Below are 19702 nucleotides of genomic sequence, written 5' to 3' on the forward strand. Positions count from 1 at the left end.
AACTTGTGATAGGAAATACCACCTTATAAATCATTTGGCTTGCCTAAGCATTTGTGACACTGATTCAGGTATTCCATAGGTGATTAGGAATGGTTTTTCCTCCTTTTTAAAGGAAATCCCTTATTGCATTTGCATAATGAAATGGGTAGAGCAATGAATGGCATTATGCTATAATAGCTGTGCGAAAAGAATAAATCTGAAGAGTTGAAACTGAACCTGTTCAGGGGACACAGGAATCCGTCTTGTACCATTTGACATCTTTTTAGACCATATCGCTTGATCCACCATTTTAAGACCATTTTGTCTTTGCTCGTTACTTTCAGGTTTCTGGGAAAAAAGAAGGAAAGATGAGTGGTACAAAGGACTTAGTGAAAAGGGAAGGCAACCTAGCAAACTACTAATTTAATGCAGCAATGGGAAATGCTCCCTCGTCAACAAATAGCTTCCCTAATCTGTCATATGTAGTAATCTTCCGAATTCAAAGTAATCTTTATATTATTTAGAAATAAAAAATGTCGTAAAAGAACCCTCACTATAAACCAACTATTTGCAAAAATCTACAACTTTGAGTAACTTTGGGTTGATAAAAAAATTTCATAATACTCACTAATCAGAGCATAGCTATTTTTACATTTACAAAGTATTTCAGAGACTCATATAATTATATCATTTTCCTGTTTATAATTCGTAACAATGTGATACTTCTTCATGTGTTATTTTGCTTAATCAACAAGTGTTCAAATTACTGTGATACTGTAAAAAACATATTCACACATTTTTTGTAGAAAATGTTATTATTTTCTTTCAATTTTTATTCTCTAAAGTCGAATCACTCAATGATATAAGTGATTTTTAGATTCTTATATCATTAAGTTATATGGACTTAAGTAAAGTCTGCTAGTTATGCTAAAAAAATGGAACCCTAAAGCTTATTATCAAAATTACAGAAACTGCAAGTTCCTAAAACTACCCTTGATTTAAAACTTAAAAGTGGATTACAGTGTAATATACACATTTAACACTTATCACAAACTTTTTCTGATAATTACCATTTGTAAAATAGGATAAAGTAAATATTTACTATGAGGGAATACATTTTGCCTTTAAATTATTATTTGACCTAAGATTGTAATAAGTGCTTTGTATAGCAATTGAATTTGCTTACGAATTTAAACATGAATTTAAACTCCTCTAAATATCTGGAAGAAAAAAATATCTGAATGCATCATTTAAGTAAGTGATAAGTCTGTATCTTCCATTAAAAATCACTTTCCTCAATACCCAATTCATCCCAATGGGTTAAAAAACGATTGAATTGTTATATTTACTTCTTTACAATTTAAAATTGCTAGCTCAGATGAAAAATGGTATTTGTAACCCTGAATGATGCTATTATTTAAAAACATAAAGCTATGAAGGTGTTTATTCAAGATTATTGCATATACTTGAATGTCTAAGGCTTCCCAAGGAAACAACCTTGGGCTTTCTCTCCAGGTCCTCCATTTCTAACTCACATTTAGTCCTTCCCTTAGGAGCCAGTTGTCTTTGTACATGGGTTGCCCTTGTTGCTTGTGTCTTCGTGCAATGACATGAGGAATGCTGATAGGAAGTGTGTCTGTGGCTCGACCAATCCTTAAAGTTGTTGAACCCGGATGTATGACAACAATGAAGTTGCTCTGGATTTGCTGCAAATATAAAACATAGGAGTGTGACCTTAGTTAAGTAATACACAGGTAACAAGTTAAATAACGTACAGGTAACAGGATAGACTAAAAAGTTAGTTTCCGGTAATGGTCATCAGACTCAAAGGTATCAAAGTAATTTAGTACAGGGAGTTCTTGAGAAGCATCAAATTACTGCTCTCTACCTGAATACAAACTCATCTTATAGTTTATGTTCCCAGAAGTACATGGCCCAACAAATATTTGCTTAAATGAACAGAACCATGATTATCCAATGCAAATTAACCTACTGGCCATTTCTGTGCCAGGCACTGTGGGTACAATGGTGACCAAGACAAAGTCCCCCAATCAGAGAGCTTTCCATTTACTAGGGAAGATAGTTAAACAAGGAATAAGAGTAGGGAAGACTCTGACTAGTGAAATTCGGGATTCCCTACATCTGAATCACCTAAAGATGCTTGTAAAAAAAACTGACCCCAAGCACTCACTACAAATTTTGCAAATCAGAATCTCCAGGTAGAGCCTAAAAATCTGCAATTAAAGCTCCTGAAGTGATTAGTATGACTACTCAGGTTTAAACCCGCTGACTGAACAGGTGAGGAGTAAATTAAGGGTAGAATTGCTCTTTTGTAATACTGGAAAGTAAGTTTTATACATCAACTACTTCTTAGAGTGTGCATAAACTGTGTTTTGGTTACTGCTTTAAAAAACCGTACTCTTGTCGATTCTGTGCTATTTATCTACTCTGGTAAGAGTCTGGGGTTGCAAAGCCAGAGCTCATACTTATCCCCGTAAGTCAGAAAACTTTGCTGCATTTCACAATCCATTCTTGGGAGATGATGAACAAGGACTGACAATGTGGTACAAATCAGGACAGTGGACGACTGTAAACTTTACTTTAAGATAACTGTTTTACACCCGAAATTCCAAGGGGGCAGATTATAATCTGCATCTCTTGGGGAAACTTTACCATGCAAACCTGTTGAGGGGAACTCCGTTTCAGCAGTGAGTGGGTGAAGGAAAAAGGGACTCTGACAACCCTTGACAACAGGATCCCTCTGTTAAGAACCACCACCCAGCCTGACTCCTTAGCTAGCACCTACTCTGCCCTGCCCTTGAAGCAACAGTTATGTTCTTGGTATGTTTCCATTTAAAACGTTTCCATACCTTGCCAATAAAGTCCAGACCTCCCTGATCAAGACCCCGCCTACTTCTCTAGCCTTACTCTAGAACCACTTCTTTTTGGTCAGTATATCCCACATACCATTTCATGGATATTATTGTTCAAGATGAGATAGACTTAATAGCACAGGTGCCACAGAGGACATGGAAAAACCAAAGGGTGTGCCTAGCCAGTTTGGTTCAGTGGTGCGAACATGGGCCTACGGACTGAAGGGTCCTGGGTTCAATTCTGGTCAAGGGCACGTACCTGGGTTGCAGGCTCAATCCCCAGCAGGAGGCAGCTGATTAATGATTCTCTCATCATTGAAGTTTCTCTCTCTCTCTCCCTTCCTCTCTGAAATCAATAAATATATATATTTAAAAAACAAACAAACAAAGGGTGTTATACAGCTGACGGAAGGTCAGGACATGTTGCTATCGTGGTTAAGGACCCAGGCTCTGGATTCAAGGACCTGGCTTCAAACCAGACTGTGCCCCTTCTTTGGTCTGCACGAAGTTTCTACCTCACACAGTAATTGTGAAGGTTAAATGAGTTAATGATCACAACGCTCAGGCTAGCTAGCTCTTCCAAAGTTCTCCATTGCCTTCACAAGTAGCAGCCATACGCTCTGGCTTGTATGACCTTCGTGATATGGCCCCTGCTAATACCTTCATTCTCATGTCTCGCTCCCTTTTCTCCCTCAAATTCCAGACATCCGTATCTCCAACACTTCATATCCTCAGCCCAGGTCTCTTCCCTCCCTGAGATTTCCATCCCCGCCCCCCCCCCCCCCCCCCCCAACTAACTCTAATCATCCTTCAGATCTTGGTCCAAGATGTCACCTCCTTTGAAGAAACCATTCCTGACCATCAGGGCTGGAGGAGGTACCTGCTGTGGTGCCCAATACTTCCTTGTGGTCCTCTGCACTAGCCCATCCCACACCATGCTGAGATACCAGTGACCCCAACAGTCAGCGCCCCTTCAGACCTCCCCCTCAGAGTGGGAGAATCCTGGAAGGTGGGAACCAGCAAGCCCTTACAGACCATGCGGTCTGCGTCTCAGCTTGGTCAGTGGGAAGACTGAGCCGTGGACAGTAATAACCACCCTGAGGCTGACCAGGTGCCCGCCCTGAGCTATGTGCTTACAGCTGCCTGGCCAGCTGGGCATCATCCTTCACACGTCTCCCGGGAAGGAACCTGCCTCAGAGACGTCCAACAACAAGTTCTGAGCACTGACATGCCTCCTGACTTCTTGATTTCTGCTGTGAATTTTACATGACCTTTGCCCATTTTCCTATGGGAATGCGGGTGTTTTCTTCACTGATTATTAGTAATGTGATATGTGTGTGTGTGTGTATACACACACACACATACACACACATAAAGTCTTTGCTTACCATTACTGCAAATAACTTTTTTCTGGTCTAACTTAATCTTGCTTTTCACACACACGCACCCAATGTCTACTTAGACAAATGTCTACCTTTTCGTTGCTTTTATGCTTGAAATGACCTCCACTAACTGAGATTTCTTTAACCAAGAAAAAAGCCTGAACCGCTAACTGCCCCTTACCAAGTGTCCGCATGCACCCCCTGTGCGCCAGGCCCGACGCTAAACAATACGTGCGCCCACCGGACCCTCACAGGACTCGGGGGGGAGGTGATGGCCGGTCCCGTTTCAAGGCCGGGAGGCTGCGGCTCGCACAGCGGTTGGCGCTGATGGACGGTGGGGACCCAGCGCACAACGACCCGGAGGGAACGAGAGACCCTGGGGCCCGCAGCTTCCGCCGGCCCCCAGCCCCGCAGCGGGTCCGACGCAGGGGACCGGCCCTCCCGAGCCCCGCCCTCGGCGCCTAACCTCCTGCAGCGACTCCGGCACCTGCGCGGGCACGATGGGCCGCTTCACCCCGCGCTGCTCCTTCTCCTTCTCCCCGCCCTTCTCCTTCCCGTTTTCTGCGTCCCCCTTCTCCGCCTGGGTCATCGCGGCAGCAGCCCCACGAGCTGCTAGCTCCGGCGCCGCGCCAAACCAGCCGGAACTGAAGGCCCCCGCGCAGGCGCAGTTCCCGGTCGGCCGCCCACAGTCAAGATGGCCGCCGGGGCGTCGTCCGCAGAACCCCCGGAAACGGAAGGGCGGGGCCGTCCGCTGCGGGACGGGCTAGCGGGTGTGTGCGGATTAAATAAACAGATGGTACTGCGATTGGTCCTGCCAGCAGTATCCTGTGCTGTGTTTGGTTTTGAGTGCTTACCATGGACCAGCCATACCGGCATCTCATTTCGTCCTCACACCCGTCGGTCCTGGCAAAAGGATTCCCGGACATCAGACATGGGTTCTCATATTTCACAGGCCCTGCTCAGTCAAGCCAGATGTTAGGGTTCTCTGGAGCTGGGCCTCCTCTCTACACACTTCTTCGATGACTTTATCCAGTTTTATGGCTTTAAATATAAAGATAACTCCCAAATATATATTTTCAGTGTGGACTTTTCCGAGATCCATTATTTGGTATCCCCATTTGGATGTGGACAAGGCATTTATGTCCAAAATGGAACTCATTACTTCCCAACACCGCCCCCCCCCAAAAAAAAAAAAAAACCACACACACACCTATTCCCACTTTTACCATCTCTGTAAATGTCACTTTGATATTCCCATTTCATGGAAAATAGGGTTGAATAAACTTATAAATGGATATAAAAATACTTTTATCTCAACACTTCGGTTGCAAAGTCTGTTAAACATTGGAAGTAGAATTATCTGTATTATTCATTCTTCCAATAAATATTTCAGTGCCTATTACATGTCACTGTTCAAAGTATTGGGGTAAAGATGACAAAATCTCTAACCTCATAGAGCTTCCGTTTTGGTGAAAGAGTGTGAGTTACTAGCATTCAAGATAAGGGTTAAAGACAAAACAACTCTTTAGAATTCAAATTTGTCTATATAGTATTGAAGTCTGTATATTTAAGGACCATTAGTCTTCATTTTGTATCTTCATTTTGTAGCTCAGTTTTGTTGGTTATGGCTTTATAAATCCTCCGATAATTATATATAGCAGCAAATCAAACACCTTGTATTAAAGACTTACAGGACAAATGTTTCTATATAAAAATTCAAAAACACAGATATAAACACTGGAATAAATACAATGTGATTTATTTATAAATGAGAACAAATTAACAATGAACACTTTCAGAAATTGAAAAAGGACACCAACAGTACTAAATACATAGCCTTTTAATTTTCTTCAAATTCGGGTTTTAATTATATAAAGATGAGTAGTCAATTATGTAACCTAAAAATATTTACTTATTAAACTATATTAATACTTTCAATAAACTATACAAAAAGATAATGAGACAAACATGTGCATTTATAGAATTACACATCAGTCATGCCAGATCCCTGTGAGGGAATTCCCAACACGACCTCATTCGTCTGTGAGGACACAGAGTAATTCTTGTTTAGACATACACATTCATTTACTTGTCCAGCCTGGTCAGCCCTCCACTGCTTGATGGTTTCCTTCCGCTATGAATGTGCATGTCCAGTTGTCTGCTTCTTAGAGCAGACATTTACCTGAAAGAAAGCGTTATAATAATTAGTTGTTAGTTATTCATTCAGTTGTCTGAAAAATCCAACAATCATTACATTATAAACCTATTTCAGAAGATATTTTTATAATAAAGGCAAAGGATTTTTCAAGGATTAGGATAGAAATATTTTTCCAAATAATGTGTTAGGCAACTTCTATTTTCTTAAAGACCTTCCTAAGGAGGCATTTACAAAATAAAATCCCTGTAGAATAATTTCAAATTTTAAGTTACCTTCCTCATCCACCAGCCATTGGAGGAGGACTGGGGCCACGCAGATGATTAATTCGACCCATTCTTCTGGGAGGGTTTCCTGGGGGCCTAATAAAAGAAAAAGTTAATTTCTACTGTTTAGTAGACATCTTAAATGGGTTCCTTTTAAACACTCAAATAGACCCTTTTATTTAAAATACCATTTAGGTCAAAAATTCAAACTTTGACAGGGGCCAGACAGATAAAGCGCATGAGGAAAGTGAGTCAGGCAAAGACTATGATGAACTGAGCGGCACTTCCTGTAAATGCCCAAATAAAACCCATCTCCAGTTGGTTTTTGCCACATGGAAACACAAACCTAACCCCTGCTGCTTGATCTTCTGAGTTTTTCATTAGCAGCTTGAAATCTAAAGTGAAATCTCTAGATTTCAATGTTGGCTCTCAAGTTTTCATCCTCTAATTTAGGTATTTCCCATCAGATATATGATGTACATTTTAGCTTTGCCAGGTTGACTATATTATCAAATCAGAGGCAACTTGACTTATTTATAGTAATGCATTAATTTAGTGAAATAGAATTTAAACTGTTAATTTCTATTAAGCCTGTCTGTCTGTCTATCTATCTAATCAACCTAATCTAATCTGATTAAAATATAAAGAAGGGTAAAAACACCTATTACCAATTGAAAAAGCTATATCCTCCTTTGAGGCAGCATGGAAACCTGGAGAATATTATGCTAAGGGAAATAAGCCAGTTAGAGAAAGACAAGTATCACATGATCTCACTTATATGTGGAATCTAATAAACAAAATAAACTGACGAACAAATATGATCCAGAAACATGGAAGCATGGAACAGACTGATGAATCTCAGAGGGAAAGGGAGGGAGGGTGGCAGGAAGAGATTAACCAAAGAACTTAGATGGGTGCATGCATAACCCATGGACAGACAATGGTGCAGTGAAGGCAAGGGGGGGGGGGGGGCGGTGAAGGGAGTCAATGAGGGAAGGAAAGGGGAACATCTTTAAAACTTTCAACAATAACGATAAATTAAAAAAAAAAAAATCAATGTCTAAAAAAATAAATAAAATAAAATGAAGTGGGGGTTAAACTACCATGATCTTGAAAGTTTATTCATTTTCCCTTAGAGTTAGAGATCAATATTATAGATATAAAAATAAAAAACATAAAAAACTGTACCCTCTTCCATCATCATATCTGGAATCAGATGAGTTTCCGTAGCCTCTTCCCTTTTTCACATCTTGCTGAAGCAGAGTTTTGAAACTGAAACAAGGGGCAGAAAACAATAGAAGAACCACTTTCAGCATTATAAAATGTATTTCATCATTTCGACTATCATCTCTGAGGGGAGTTAGCTCCAAACCCACATTTTGAAAAGCCATCGTGACACCACCATCTAACACGAGCACTTGTCTAAACAGTGTGCGCCATGTTCTGTGCCAAAGCCGCCCTTCCTTATCTTCTTATTTGCTGAAAACTCTCCTAGACAGTCATCCCAACTTCTTCCTCTACATCAGCTGTCACGTCTCAGTCTGTTTTTACAGTATTGCACATTCATTGCTCTTGCATTTCCCCCACCGACAGCCTACCTTCCATTACCTTGGAGAGGGAGGGGCTAAGAGTGGTATGCCAGAGGTACAGACCTTCTGGGAATCCATTTAAATGAAATTTTATTTATGAAGGAGGACGAATTTAACTAAGTTAAAACAGTATTTTTAACAAACAATACGGAATAGGTAAAATTTGTAAAACTATAAAGTGTTGCTCTGGGTAACAAGTTGGAGCTGTCGCTTCCATTTTACTCTAATTTATGCTACATGCAGCCACCAGATTAATCTTTCTAAACCATAGCAATAATCAAATTAAGTATAAAGATCACAGACTGATATTCAAACTTCTTTGCCACCTTTCCTATGTTTCTTCCACCTGGAATAACTTCCTCTGATGTCCACCTCCCATAATCATGCCCACTATTCCCCCATATAATATAAAAATATTTATTGATATTAAAGTCAGTGAAAGGACTATCTCCCACATCTCTGCATCCCTATAATTCTCTATCCACGAGACACTCAAATATTCAAACTTAGGATAAGACTTGTTAGTAGTTAATGGATACTTTTCATAAAATACACAGCAGGTGAAAGACCAAAAAGTGCATTTAAGTAAGAATTGCTTGAAATTACGGTGAAGTTTAAATTTGTCTCCTCTTTATTGATTCTAACCTTTAATTATTAAAAAACAAAAAACAATGCCCTAGCCAGTTTTGTTCAGTGGACAGAGCGTCAGCCTGCGGACTGAAAGGTCCCAGGTTCGATTCCCATCAAGGGCACATGCCCGGGTTGTGGGCTTGATCCCCAGTAGGGGGCATGCAGGAGGCAGCCGATCAATAATTCTCTCCCATCATTGCTGTTTGTATCTCTCTCTCCCTCTCCCTTCCTCTCTGAAATCAATAAAAATATATCTAAAAAAAACCCACACAAATTAAAAAAAAAACCAACTTTGTATAATATTGAATAAAATTTGCACATACACACTAAAGCTGGGAATAGTAGACAGAAAGTGGGGTGCTGTCATTAGGTATTAGAATGGGCAGGCCTGGCTCCAGAGCTGCAGGTTGATATGATTACCATTAAGACTAAGGTATAGTCAAGCTTACCAACTCAACTAACATATTCATAATCATAAGACGTCTGGTGGCATTTCCTTTTGTAAAGCTATTAATTTAGAAAACATTAAAAACTGCTTCAGGAAAGCTGAGCTTGTTTATGATATGCAACATAATGTACCTAATGTACCTAAGTATCAGGGCTATTAAGACTACTACTGTACTTACAACAAAACCACGAACTCAGCTATTCCCCAGAAGAAATCTGTTATCAAAGATAATCTCCATGGGGACTGACTCCTGCTGTCCAACACTTGTCCTACAGACAAGAATAAAGAAACTTTAGTTAGTACTACAAATCCCTGACAAAAGATACATTACATTTAATAAGATAAGTAACAATCCTAGATTCCGTTTTCAACTTGTCCATTGTTCCAAACAGTCAACAAAAAAGAGAGGTCTGTTATACACACCATTCTAAGGAAGGATTCAGAGAAGTAACTCTCTGTGATCTAGGGGCCATTCCTTTACTATGTCAAATGCTTTCCTAAAATTTGTAATTTTGGAGGATCATTCAAGTATTCTCTCATTCTCTCTCTCTTTAAATGTGGTAAAATATACACACAAAAAATCTACCATTTGAAGTATACAATTCTACAACATCCTATCCTTCCTATATAATCCTATATAATAAAAGTGTAATATGCAAATAGACCGAACAGTGGAAGACTGGTCCCTATGACGCGCACTGACCACCAGGGGCAGCGCCACTCAACCAGAAGCCAGGCTCACGACTGGCGAGCCCAGTGGTGGTTGCAGGAGCCTCTCCTGCCTCTGCTGCAGGTGAGCAGTAAGGAGCGAGGGGTCCCGGACTGCGAGAGGGATGTCCGCCTACCGGCTTAAACCCAATCCCTGGGGGGAATGGGCCCAAGCTGGCAGACGGACATCCCCTGAGGGGTCCTGGACTGCGAGAGGGCACAGGCCGGGCTGAAGGACACCCCACCCCAGTGCACGAATCTCGTGCACCAGGCCTCTAGTTAAGAATATTCATGTTGCTGTATAACCATCACCACCACCCATCTCCAGAACTTTTTCATTGTCCCAACTGAATCTCCCCTTAAACACTAATGTCCATTTTTCCCTTTCCCCAGCCCCCTGTGAACTTTCTGTCTCTGTGAATTTGACTACTGTAGGAACCTCATGAGGGCTCACACAATATTTGTACTTTGGTGACCAGCTACTTCACTTAGCATAATGTCTTCAAGGTTCACCCATGTTGCAGCATGTGTCAAAATTTCCTGCTTTTTTCAAGGCTGATTAATATTCCATTGTATGTGTGTACTACATTTTGTTGATCCATTCACCTGTTGATGGACACTTGGATTGCTATTGTGAAAATGCTGCTATGAACATGGGTGCACAAGCATGTTTATTCAAGTATTTTGAGGAAACAAATGGGTAAATGTAAAAGAATGCTCACATCACTTCAATTTTTCTAAATGTGTTCAAGGTATTCCTTTTCACTTGTAAAGCCTCTTGCCTGTATAAAAAGACTGTTTATACATACTCTTATAGGTCTTAGTTTCAGTTATTTGGATAAAATTTTTAGAAATAAAAAAAGATCTGTGTGCTCTAAGTATTCAAGAGAATTTGACTTATTCATTAAAATGACTTTTTCTGTAAAAAGCTATGCATTCTAATTACAGACTTCGGCTTTATCTTAAGCAAAAGAGAATCTACTTTTCAAACCACTTGAAATGATAAAAGCTACAACCTGAAAAGTTAGTACTCTAGAGTTTCAGCCCTGCAAATCGAGAGGTCAGAATATTTCGGAAGAGCTGTCTGTCAACCACCTCTCCTCTCTATTTCCCCAAGGACTTCTCCATGCTTTTTACTTTCCCTCTTTCCTTGACCAGGTGACTTTCAGGTGTGTCTAACACACAGAGCCATTGAGAAAAAAGGGCCACATTTAAAGACAAAGCCTGGGTGACAGGTCCTGCCTCTTACTGGCTCTGCGTCGCTGGCTTTTGTGACATTTTCCTTCTCTGAGAAAAAATATTCCCGGGCTAATCATATAGAATTGTTTGGGAAGAAGTAACTTGACAGTGAGACATGTCTTGTCAACTATGAAGTGCTGATGAATACAGTCCTCCTAGGAAAATAGATCTAACTGGAACCAGTCAATTCTTCCTGAGTGATTCGAAGGAACCTATTGCAGGCACTTGCATCATTCTTGCGTTTTGCACTTTCCCCTGGTTTCCCAAGGCAGAAACCTTCCCTCCTAACATCCTTAGAGGGAAATGAGTTGTTTGAATGCAAACTGGCATTTCCCAACTATACACGTGGAATAAAAGGCCTTTATGTTATTTAAGTGGATCAAATATGATTATGCATGCACAATAATACACCACAAACACAAGGCATCATTCAATAATGCATATATATAGAAGCAGCCAACCTTAATCACAAAGGATAAAACACAAAGTTTGCAAGTGCCAAAACGAAGATGGAGCTTTAATTGTCGTGTGTGTCCATCAACCCTATCCGTTCCAAAGAGTTTTAAGTGGGAGAAAGGAGAGATTTTTGAAGAGCAAAGAAATACAAAGTCACTGACGATCTTAATGATCTCTGAAGATAAACAGATGACTCAATACAACCAGCCATCTACTTGCTAAGACTGCATCTAGGCATTTATTTCACCCGAATCGAACAGGTGGCCGCGGCGCTGGCACTGTTCTGACCCAGGCCGACCGTCTTTCCTTTCCAGGCATTTTCTTTGCGAAGTCGCGGAATTTAAGTCTCTCTCAGATTCCCTATTCCAGGACTAATTAACTTCCTCTCGAGGCACTGGTGCTTCTTCCCGGGCCTCTTGAGATCAGGCAAAATACTCCATGTATGACTAGGCCCCCTCTCCGGGGGAAAAGGCCCACCCAGAACCTCCATCGCCTTCTCTTAGCTCAGTTCCAGAAAGAAAGGCAGCGCGCTCGGTAACAGCAGGGCCGCTGACGTCAGTCACCCGCGGTTCGAATCCGGACCGAGCCATGAACTACCACTGTCATCCCGGACAATCGAATCTACCTGCGCCCCAGTCTCCATCCGCAAAGGTGGGGAAATAAAATATTAGCTGAGCAGGGCTGTTCAAAAAGACTGGGTGAGATGATAAGCGAATAACGCTACAACAGTGTCCGAGGCACAGGCGCTACGCAGATGGTGTTAATGCTGTCGTTGCTGGTTAAGGACACAGACGCCCGAGACTCAAGTCCCCTTCCGCGAGACCCACAATAAAAATAAATAAAATAAAAAGTCAGAGGCCCGACGAGGACGCCCGGCCCGGCCCGTAGACATCGGGGACCTCGGCCCTCGCCCACCCGCTCCCGGACGGTCCGCTGACGCGCCGCCGGCCGGTGACTCCGCCTCCCGGTCCGTCCGGCCCGCGGCGCCAAGTCCCGCAGAACCGCGGGGGCGCGGGCCGCGGCGAAGTTGGGAGTAAACCCCGACCCGACCCCGGCCCGGCGGCCCTGGTAGCCCACCCCGCCCCGCTCACCGTTCGCGATGTAAACCATCTTGATCCTCGAGCCCCTCCTCCCGGGCGACCGAGCGGCTTCCCAACTACCGCTCCTCCCTCCACGCCCCGCCCCTGACGTCACAGGCACGCGTGACGGAAGGGGAGGTGGACGAAGCCCATTGGCGGCGGGGGACACGCCCCCGGCTGGTGGTTTTTGCCTCGTCATGCCGGCGACTTCCGGTAGAGGGAGACCGCCGGGAAGGGGGCGGAGGCGACGCGCGGGGTGTATTCCGTCGGCGAGGCTCTCCATCTCCTTCTGGATCGGATTCGGCCGGGCCTCCTGGCAACGCCGCGGGAAGAGAAGCTGCTTCCCGTCGACCGAGGCCCCGGGTCGGGGGAGGCGCGGTTGGCACCTGCAGTGGGAGGACCGCCGGCCCCGAGAAGGTCCTCCGAATGTTGGAGAATTGTTGGAGGATGGGTGGGGACCGCGCTGTACGGAGCTTTGTTGTGAAGCCTTTGGACGTACACAGACGGGCACCCGCTAGATGTACTGATTCCGTTTGTGGACGGAAAGGGGCCACATTCTAAACCTGACACGCTCAGGGGAGGCCTGCATGGCGGGCCTTAGACTCGGCCCCAAAGTAACCGCATATGGTCTGAAATGAAAACTTACTCATTTAAAGCAAGTCATGCGGGCAGTCTGGTCCTGGGCCTAGGCCGGTATCTTCCCTGACCAAGGTGGGTCTTTACCTTAACGGATCCTGCTTATTGTCCTTTTGCACCAAGGGTAGCATGCCCTTGAAATATCAGAGTAATTCCTTTTTCCAGGCCCCTCAGGGCACAACCCCTGAACCACAGTGGTAGATCACAGAACCCCTCATTGTTATCTAGTCCCCCTCATACCATCTCTATGTGCTGGAAAGGTTAGCTTTTCTGTACCCAGCAATGTAAAAGAAATAGGTATCTTTCCCTTTTACTTTTTATCCAATCCCAGGGATCCCCCTCCCCCTGCCCTGCCTTTGCGTTCTCCATACCCACCAGTGGATTTCATGTCACTCCCCTTATGGCTTTCCTTTGATTGTAATGTGTAAAATAAGCAGTAAAGCTGCCATTCTCCACCAGAGCATTTTCTCAATCTGTTGAGATTTTTGTATCCTGGCAGTTGTCATCAGTTTGACTCAAACTGGTAAAATTTTTCTACAGGTTTGGATGATTCTTATGTTGACACATTTTAAACCGATGTTTTTGTTCTTGGGTCACCAGAAGTAGCTGGTGTTTTTTTTTGTTTGTTTGCTTTTTTGTTTGTTTTTATCAGCTCTTACTGAGACAGGCCAGTAAGCCAGGACAAGTGGAACAGGGAAACTGAGACAGCTGAACAAACTAGCAGAGCAATTTACCGCAGACACAGAAGGTCACGCCCCTAGAAATAACTTCTAGGCTCAGGCCCAGAAAAGCAGCAAAACCAGGTGGGCGGGCACCAGGACCAGCTGCGATGAGGGATGGCCCCCTGCCCTGACACTGACCAATCAGTGAAGACCAAGGAGCGCACCTAGAAAACTGATGAATATTCTGCTGAAACCCTCTCCTGAGACCTCCCCTAAGATTCCCGCCTTCCAGAAGGAAATAAAGCCTCCAGACAAAGGACCCAGTGTGTGCTCTCTCTCTCGGTGGAGCAGCCCCACCACCCTTTCTCGTCTTTCCCCCCCCCCCCCCCCCACTTCTTCCCCCACAGCCATGCATCTCCTAAACCCTACGGGAACCCATGAGACTTGCAACCTGGGGAATAATGGTCAGCGGCAGCTCTGCCTGCTAGTCCTCTGAACCTGTTCCCAAGGCCCCTTTTCTGACTTCCCAGAGAGCTAGGGCAGCCCAGCCTAGGCTCTCCTGTTGCTTCGAATCTGCTAAGCCCTTCCTTGTTTTATGTCCCCAGCTTTAATAAATGCTCCCTCATAGTCATCTGGACTCACGTTGTGAAATTTTTCCTGCACGAAGTCAAGAACCCACACACTACCGGCTGGCCCTAGGCAGACCCAACAAGGGCCAGGTCTCCTTTCCGGTAACTGTGAGGCAACTGAAAAATACTCTAGACCTCTGCTTATTCCTTATCGATAGCTACTGCATGCAAGCATTGCAGAGGTGACAGGAATAATAAACTATGTCTCAGTCTTTCATGAAGTATGGACCACAAACTACGTGCTGCTGTGTGTTTACACCTCTGCACCACCCACTGGGTGACTTTCTGTTCCCTGGGTGTGGCAAGCTCGTTGCTCTCTCAAGGCCTTTGTACGTGGCTATTCTTTTTTGTGGAGTCCTCCTAGTGGGCTGCTTGCATTCTTTCTTTCTTTTTCAGTTCTCATCATTATCTAAAATGTAATGAAAATTACAATTTGGAAGTTGTATTTTGCACTTAAAACAATGTTGGAAAGAGGAAGGGAACTTCTGGGTACCAAGGTTTAATTTCCTAAGGAACTACCTCTAGCCTCTCTCCCTTTCCTGATATATTTAGCTGCTCATTTGATGCATCTTGCCACTTTCCTGGTGACAACCTGTTTCTCCCCACTACCTGAGAAATAACACCCAGACTCCCTGGTCTGGAGACTGTTGAGGGCTTCCCTGATACATTTTCTTAGGTTTCTCTCCCTGACTTTTAATTTCCTAAAAGGTTTTCCTTCCTTGTTACTTCTGTTCATTTGTTTCCTCTTGATGGGACTTTTCCCCACCTCCTATTACATAATCCATCCTTCAAGGTGAGGCATGTTCCTATTAAATGAAATAATGAATGTAAAAGGACTTTAGAAATGGAAAATGATTACATAATTAGTAGCAAGATGGGGTCAGGGGACAAAGATGACATTTCCCCTCTTTCCCTAACCCCGTGGTCGGCAAACTGGCTCTCGAGCCACATGCGGATCTTTGGCCCCTTGAGTGTGGCTCTTCCACAAAATACCACGGCCTGGGTGAGTCTATTTTGAAGACGTGGCGTTAGAAGAAGTTTAAAAAATTTGGCTCTCAAAAGAAATTTCAATCGTTGTACTGTTGATATTTGGCTCTGTGGACTAATGAGTTTGCCGACCACTGCCCTAACCTTTAATGTAAAGAACCGCATGCTAGCTACAAGCCACATATGGCCGTTGAGCAGCTGAAATGTGGCCAGTTCGATTGAGATATGCTGTAGGCACAAAATACATGCTAGATTACAATAATCTAGAATGAAAAAAAAGTAAAATACCTCAATTTTTATATTGATTATGTAATGAAATAATATTTGGATATTGGGTTAAAATATTTTATTAAAAGCAATTTTGCTTGTTTCTTTTTACTTTTTTAATGTGACTGCCAAAAAATGTTAAATTACATATTTGGCTCACATTTATGATCCGTATTTGGATCACATTTACGGTTCACGTTATGTTTCTTTTGGACACGGCTGATCTAGAATGAAGACATTAATGGCCTGGCCCAGGAAAGGCACTCAGTAAATATCTGTTGAATAGATGCATGAATGAATGTTCTCAATAATGGGTAATGGGGTTCACTATGTCCTAGGCCCTGTTTTAAGCACATTCCACTTATTAGTTTATTCCTTACAACAACAATAAGAGTTAATATTTATATAGCACTTATCCTGTACCAGGAAATGTTCTCAGTGCTTTCCATGTATTCATTCATTTAAACCTCAACCTTATTAACTAGGTTCTATGATTTTCATTTTACAGATGAGGAAATTGAGTCATAATGAGTTCTAGTGTCTTGCCCAAGGCCATATAGCTAGTAAGCAGAGCTGAGATTAAGACCCAAGAGTTTGGCTCAGCAGTTTGTGCTGTTAACTCCTGTGCTGTTGCTGCCTCTCCACACGTAAGCAGAGGCATTGAAATAGGGGATATAATCCAATGTGGAACTCACAGTATAGAAGGGGAGGTGGTTTCTGGATACTGTTTGAATGTATCTCAGTTTTCTCAAAGTTGCAAAATAGCTTCCCACATTTTTTCTTTCCTCGATAAGATTCCCCTAAGCATCTGGTTAAAAAGAAACAACAGACCTAAAAATTGAGCCACTTTTGCTAAGCACCACCAAGACTTAATGCCTAACCTAACTGCAGTTTCAGCTTCTCCCAAGAGTGGAATTTTAAATCAATCAGCCTGGAATTTCCTGGTCAGCACTAATGAGGTAATCTGCCAGAAAAGACCCTTTACCTTCCCCAAGCACCCTTCTAGTTGCTAGCTGGGATGCTGCCCAATTCATAAGTCCTTTAATAAAAGCAATCAGATCTTCAAATTTACTCTGTTGAGTTTTGTTCTTTCACAAAATCAATTATCTCAAAATCAATTATCTTCCCATCTCTGGGCCAATCCCTTGGCCAGAGGGACGGGTGATTCTGAACGACAGCTACTTCTGGAGCTGGAGCCAGAGTCAGTCCCACTTAAGCAAGCCACGTGGCTTGGGAGGTGGAGGGAAAAGGGTGGTGTTTACCACAGATAGTGATTACATAAAAACAACAAGATGCCCTCAATACTGCCTTTAGGGAATATAAAACAGATGGTACTTATATTCTTTATTAACCTTTTATGTGTTTGTTCTTATAGTTATTGCCTTTGTAGTCCTAATTTTATCTAGGCTCAGAAATCTTAGCTCTTTAATTGCCTCATTTTTCTACCTTATACTCTTTATTGCTGCTTTTCACAGTAATTTTTTTTTTATTTTAAGTTATGCAGCCTCAGACTGGACATGCTGTGCAAATCAGAGGCTTTTTTGAACCAATAAGCGTCCGCCCTTCAGCTGAACTGATGGTTATATTTCTACAAGTCACTTTCTTAAACTACTTTTTCTGCATCAAACTCATTTTCTGCATCAAAATGGGGAAATTTTCATAAAAACTCACAGTGCTATCTTCCTGGGAGAATTTGATTGACTAAAAAGTTTGTGTATCACGAAGTAAGTTAATTATCAGTTTCATTAGTGAGCCTGTGTGGTTAAATTTAAACAGTCTTATCTTTAAATGAAGGAAAATATAGATTCAATTTTGTGGTTCCGTTACAGGAAAAGAAACACTATTCCAATTATAATTTCTAATCTTTTAAATGCATCCAGGTTTTAGCAATCTTGGTAACTGTAATGGAAACTGCTATAGTGACAAATGGAGGGGAATGCTTGTCCAGATTTGTAAAGCCGTCAGAGATTTAGGTATTAGTTGCCTCCTATACCAGAGACACTGACTGATCATTTGAAGCAAATATTTAATATTTTTAGAATTGCACGCTATAGTACAAAAAGTATTTATTTCTAAGTCTTATTGTTACCAGACAGGGGCTGGCTGGAGCAGGTCTGCTTCAGGCTGGCCTGTAGTGTGTGGGTTCTTGACTTCATGTAGGAAAGATTTCACAACACAAGTCCAGATGGGTTTGAGAGTATGTTTATTAATGAAACAAAGGAGGAAATTACACTGAGTGGCCAGATTATTATGATCTCTGAACGCATAATAATCTGGCCACTCAGAGAGAGAGAGAGAGAGAGAGAGAGAGAGTGTGTGTGTGTATTTTAGAGCCCGGTGCATGAATTCGTGCATGGGTGGGGTCTGGCCAGCCTGGCCAGGGGCAGGGCACATGGGCAGTTGGCCCGCTGGCCTGCTGGTTGAACTCCTGGTCGAGGGGACAATTTGCATATTAGCCTTTTATTATATAGGATATACACTGAGTGACCAGATTATTATGCGTTCAGAGATCATAATAATCTGGCCACTCAGTGTAGGGTAGAAGAAACAACAGGGGAGAGCCTAGATAGTGCTCTGCTTTGGTTCTCTAGAAATGATTTGGGAAAGGAGTGAGCCAAGGCGGGGCTGCTTTAGCTCACTGGGAAGTCAGAGAAAAAGGGGGCCTTGGAGACAGGATCAGGGGGTGCGCCCCAGTTGAGCTGCCATGTCCTACTGCTCCCCTGGCTGCAAGTCTCGAAGGGACCCTTAGAAATAAAAAGCTCATGCCCCAGGAAGGGGCATGGACATGCTCTAGAGAGAGTCCACATTCTTTGTCCCGAGGACTTTTTATCCATTTTTTTCTCTGCAGGCGAGCATTTTTAAAAAACATATTTTTTATTGATTTCAGAGAGGAAGGGAGAAGGAGAGAAAGATAGAAACATCAGTGATGAGAGAGAATCATTGATCTGTTGCCTCCTACTGCAGGTGAGAGTCTTAGGGGAAGTTTCAGTAGAATACTCATTAGCTTTCCAGGTGCATTTATGCTGATGTATTAAAATGAGTGACTAGGGGAGTTTTGGATTGTTCTTTGCGTTTTATTATTTTACTTTTACTTTAGGACTGTCGGGCTTTAATGGGGTTTTTGTTATTTGTTCCCCAACTTCATCTGTCCTTGGGTTTAGCTGGCACAAATGGCAATAATTGGGTCTTTTTTCTATATTTTCCCAGGCCCAGGTGATTTAAGCTATGTATTTTCTGATTAGGGAGGAGAGGTATAAACCATTCGTTCTCACGTGTCCTTGGTTGGGGAAGATAAGGTCTTGCACGTCACAAGCTGGCTGCAAGCTTCCCAAACTATTTGGCCTTTTAAATATTCTTTTTTAAAAATATATTTTATTGATTTTTTACAGAGTGGAAGGAGAGGGAGAGAGAATTGGAAACATTGATGAGAAACATCAATCAGCTGCTTCCTGCACACCCCCTACGGGAGATGTACCCGCAACCAAGGTACATGCCCTTGACCGGAATCGAACCTGGGACCCTTAATCCGCAGGCCAACGCGCTATCCACTGAGCCAAACTGGTTAGGGCACCTTTTAAATATTCTTGTCTCAATTTCCCCATTCCACTTGCCCAGGGATTTTCCTAGCTTCTTACTGTCGGCCACATTATCTCTAGATCCCTAAAATGGAGTAAAGAAATATAACAAGTGTACAGTCTATTACTGTGTTCATAATTC

The 19702-nt window shown here is 42.7% G+C and overlaps 2 protein-coding genes across 3 annotated transcripts in view; both read right to left on the reverse strand.

Annotated features, from left to right (window-relative positions):
• ACTR8 (actin related protein 8) overlaps positions 1 to 4869 on the reverse strand; it is a 16592-nt gene extending 11723 nt beyond the window's left edge. Inside the window, exons 1-3 of one of the 2 annotated variants that reach the window (XM_079794717.1) lie at positions 4701 to 4869; positions 1515 to 1685; positions 217 to 327 (exon numbers count right to left, since the gene is read on the reverse strand). In XM_079794717.1, the coding sequence (XP_079650843.1) occupies positions 217 to 327; positions 1515 to 1685; positions 4701 to 4823 (405 nt within the window). In that variant the 5' untranslated portion in view covers positions 4824 to 4869. The remainder of the gene's footprint in view (positions 1 to 216; positions 328 to 1514; positions 1686 to 4700) is intronic. The other variant, XM_079794718.1, reaches the window with a different exon arrangement.
• Positions 4870 to 5965: 1096 nt separating this feature from the next.
• Positions 5966 to 12905, reverse strand: SELENOK (selenoprotein K). The gene is made up of 5 exons (XM_079794766.1): positions 12817 to 12905; positions 9501 to 9591; positions 7844 to 7927; positions 6665 to 6751; positions 5966 to 6416 (listed from the first exon to the last, which is right to left on the reverse strand). Exons 1-4 carry the CDS (start codon positions 12833 to 12835, stop codon positions 6670 to 6672), a joined length of 276 nt encoding a protein of 91 aa, XP_079650892.1. The 5' UTR covers positions 12836 to 12905; the 3' UTR covers positions 5966 to 6416; positions 6665 to 6669.
• Positions 12906 to 19702: the final 6797 nt, after the last annotated feature.

This window comes from Cnephaeus nilssonii, assembly GCF_951640355.1.
Source record: "Cnephaeus nilssonii genome assembly, chromosome: 17".
Lineage (NCBI taxonomy): Eukaryota > Metazoa > Chordata > Mammalia > Chiroptera > Vespertilionidae > Cnephaeus > Cnephaeus nilssonii.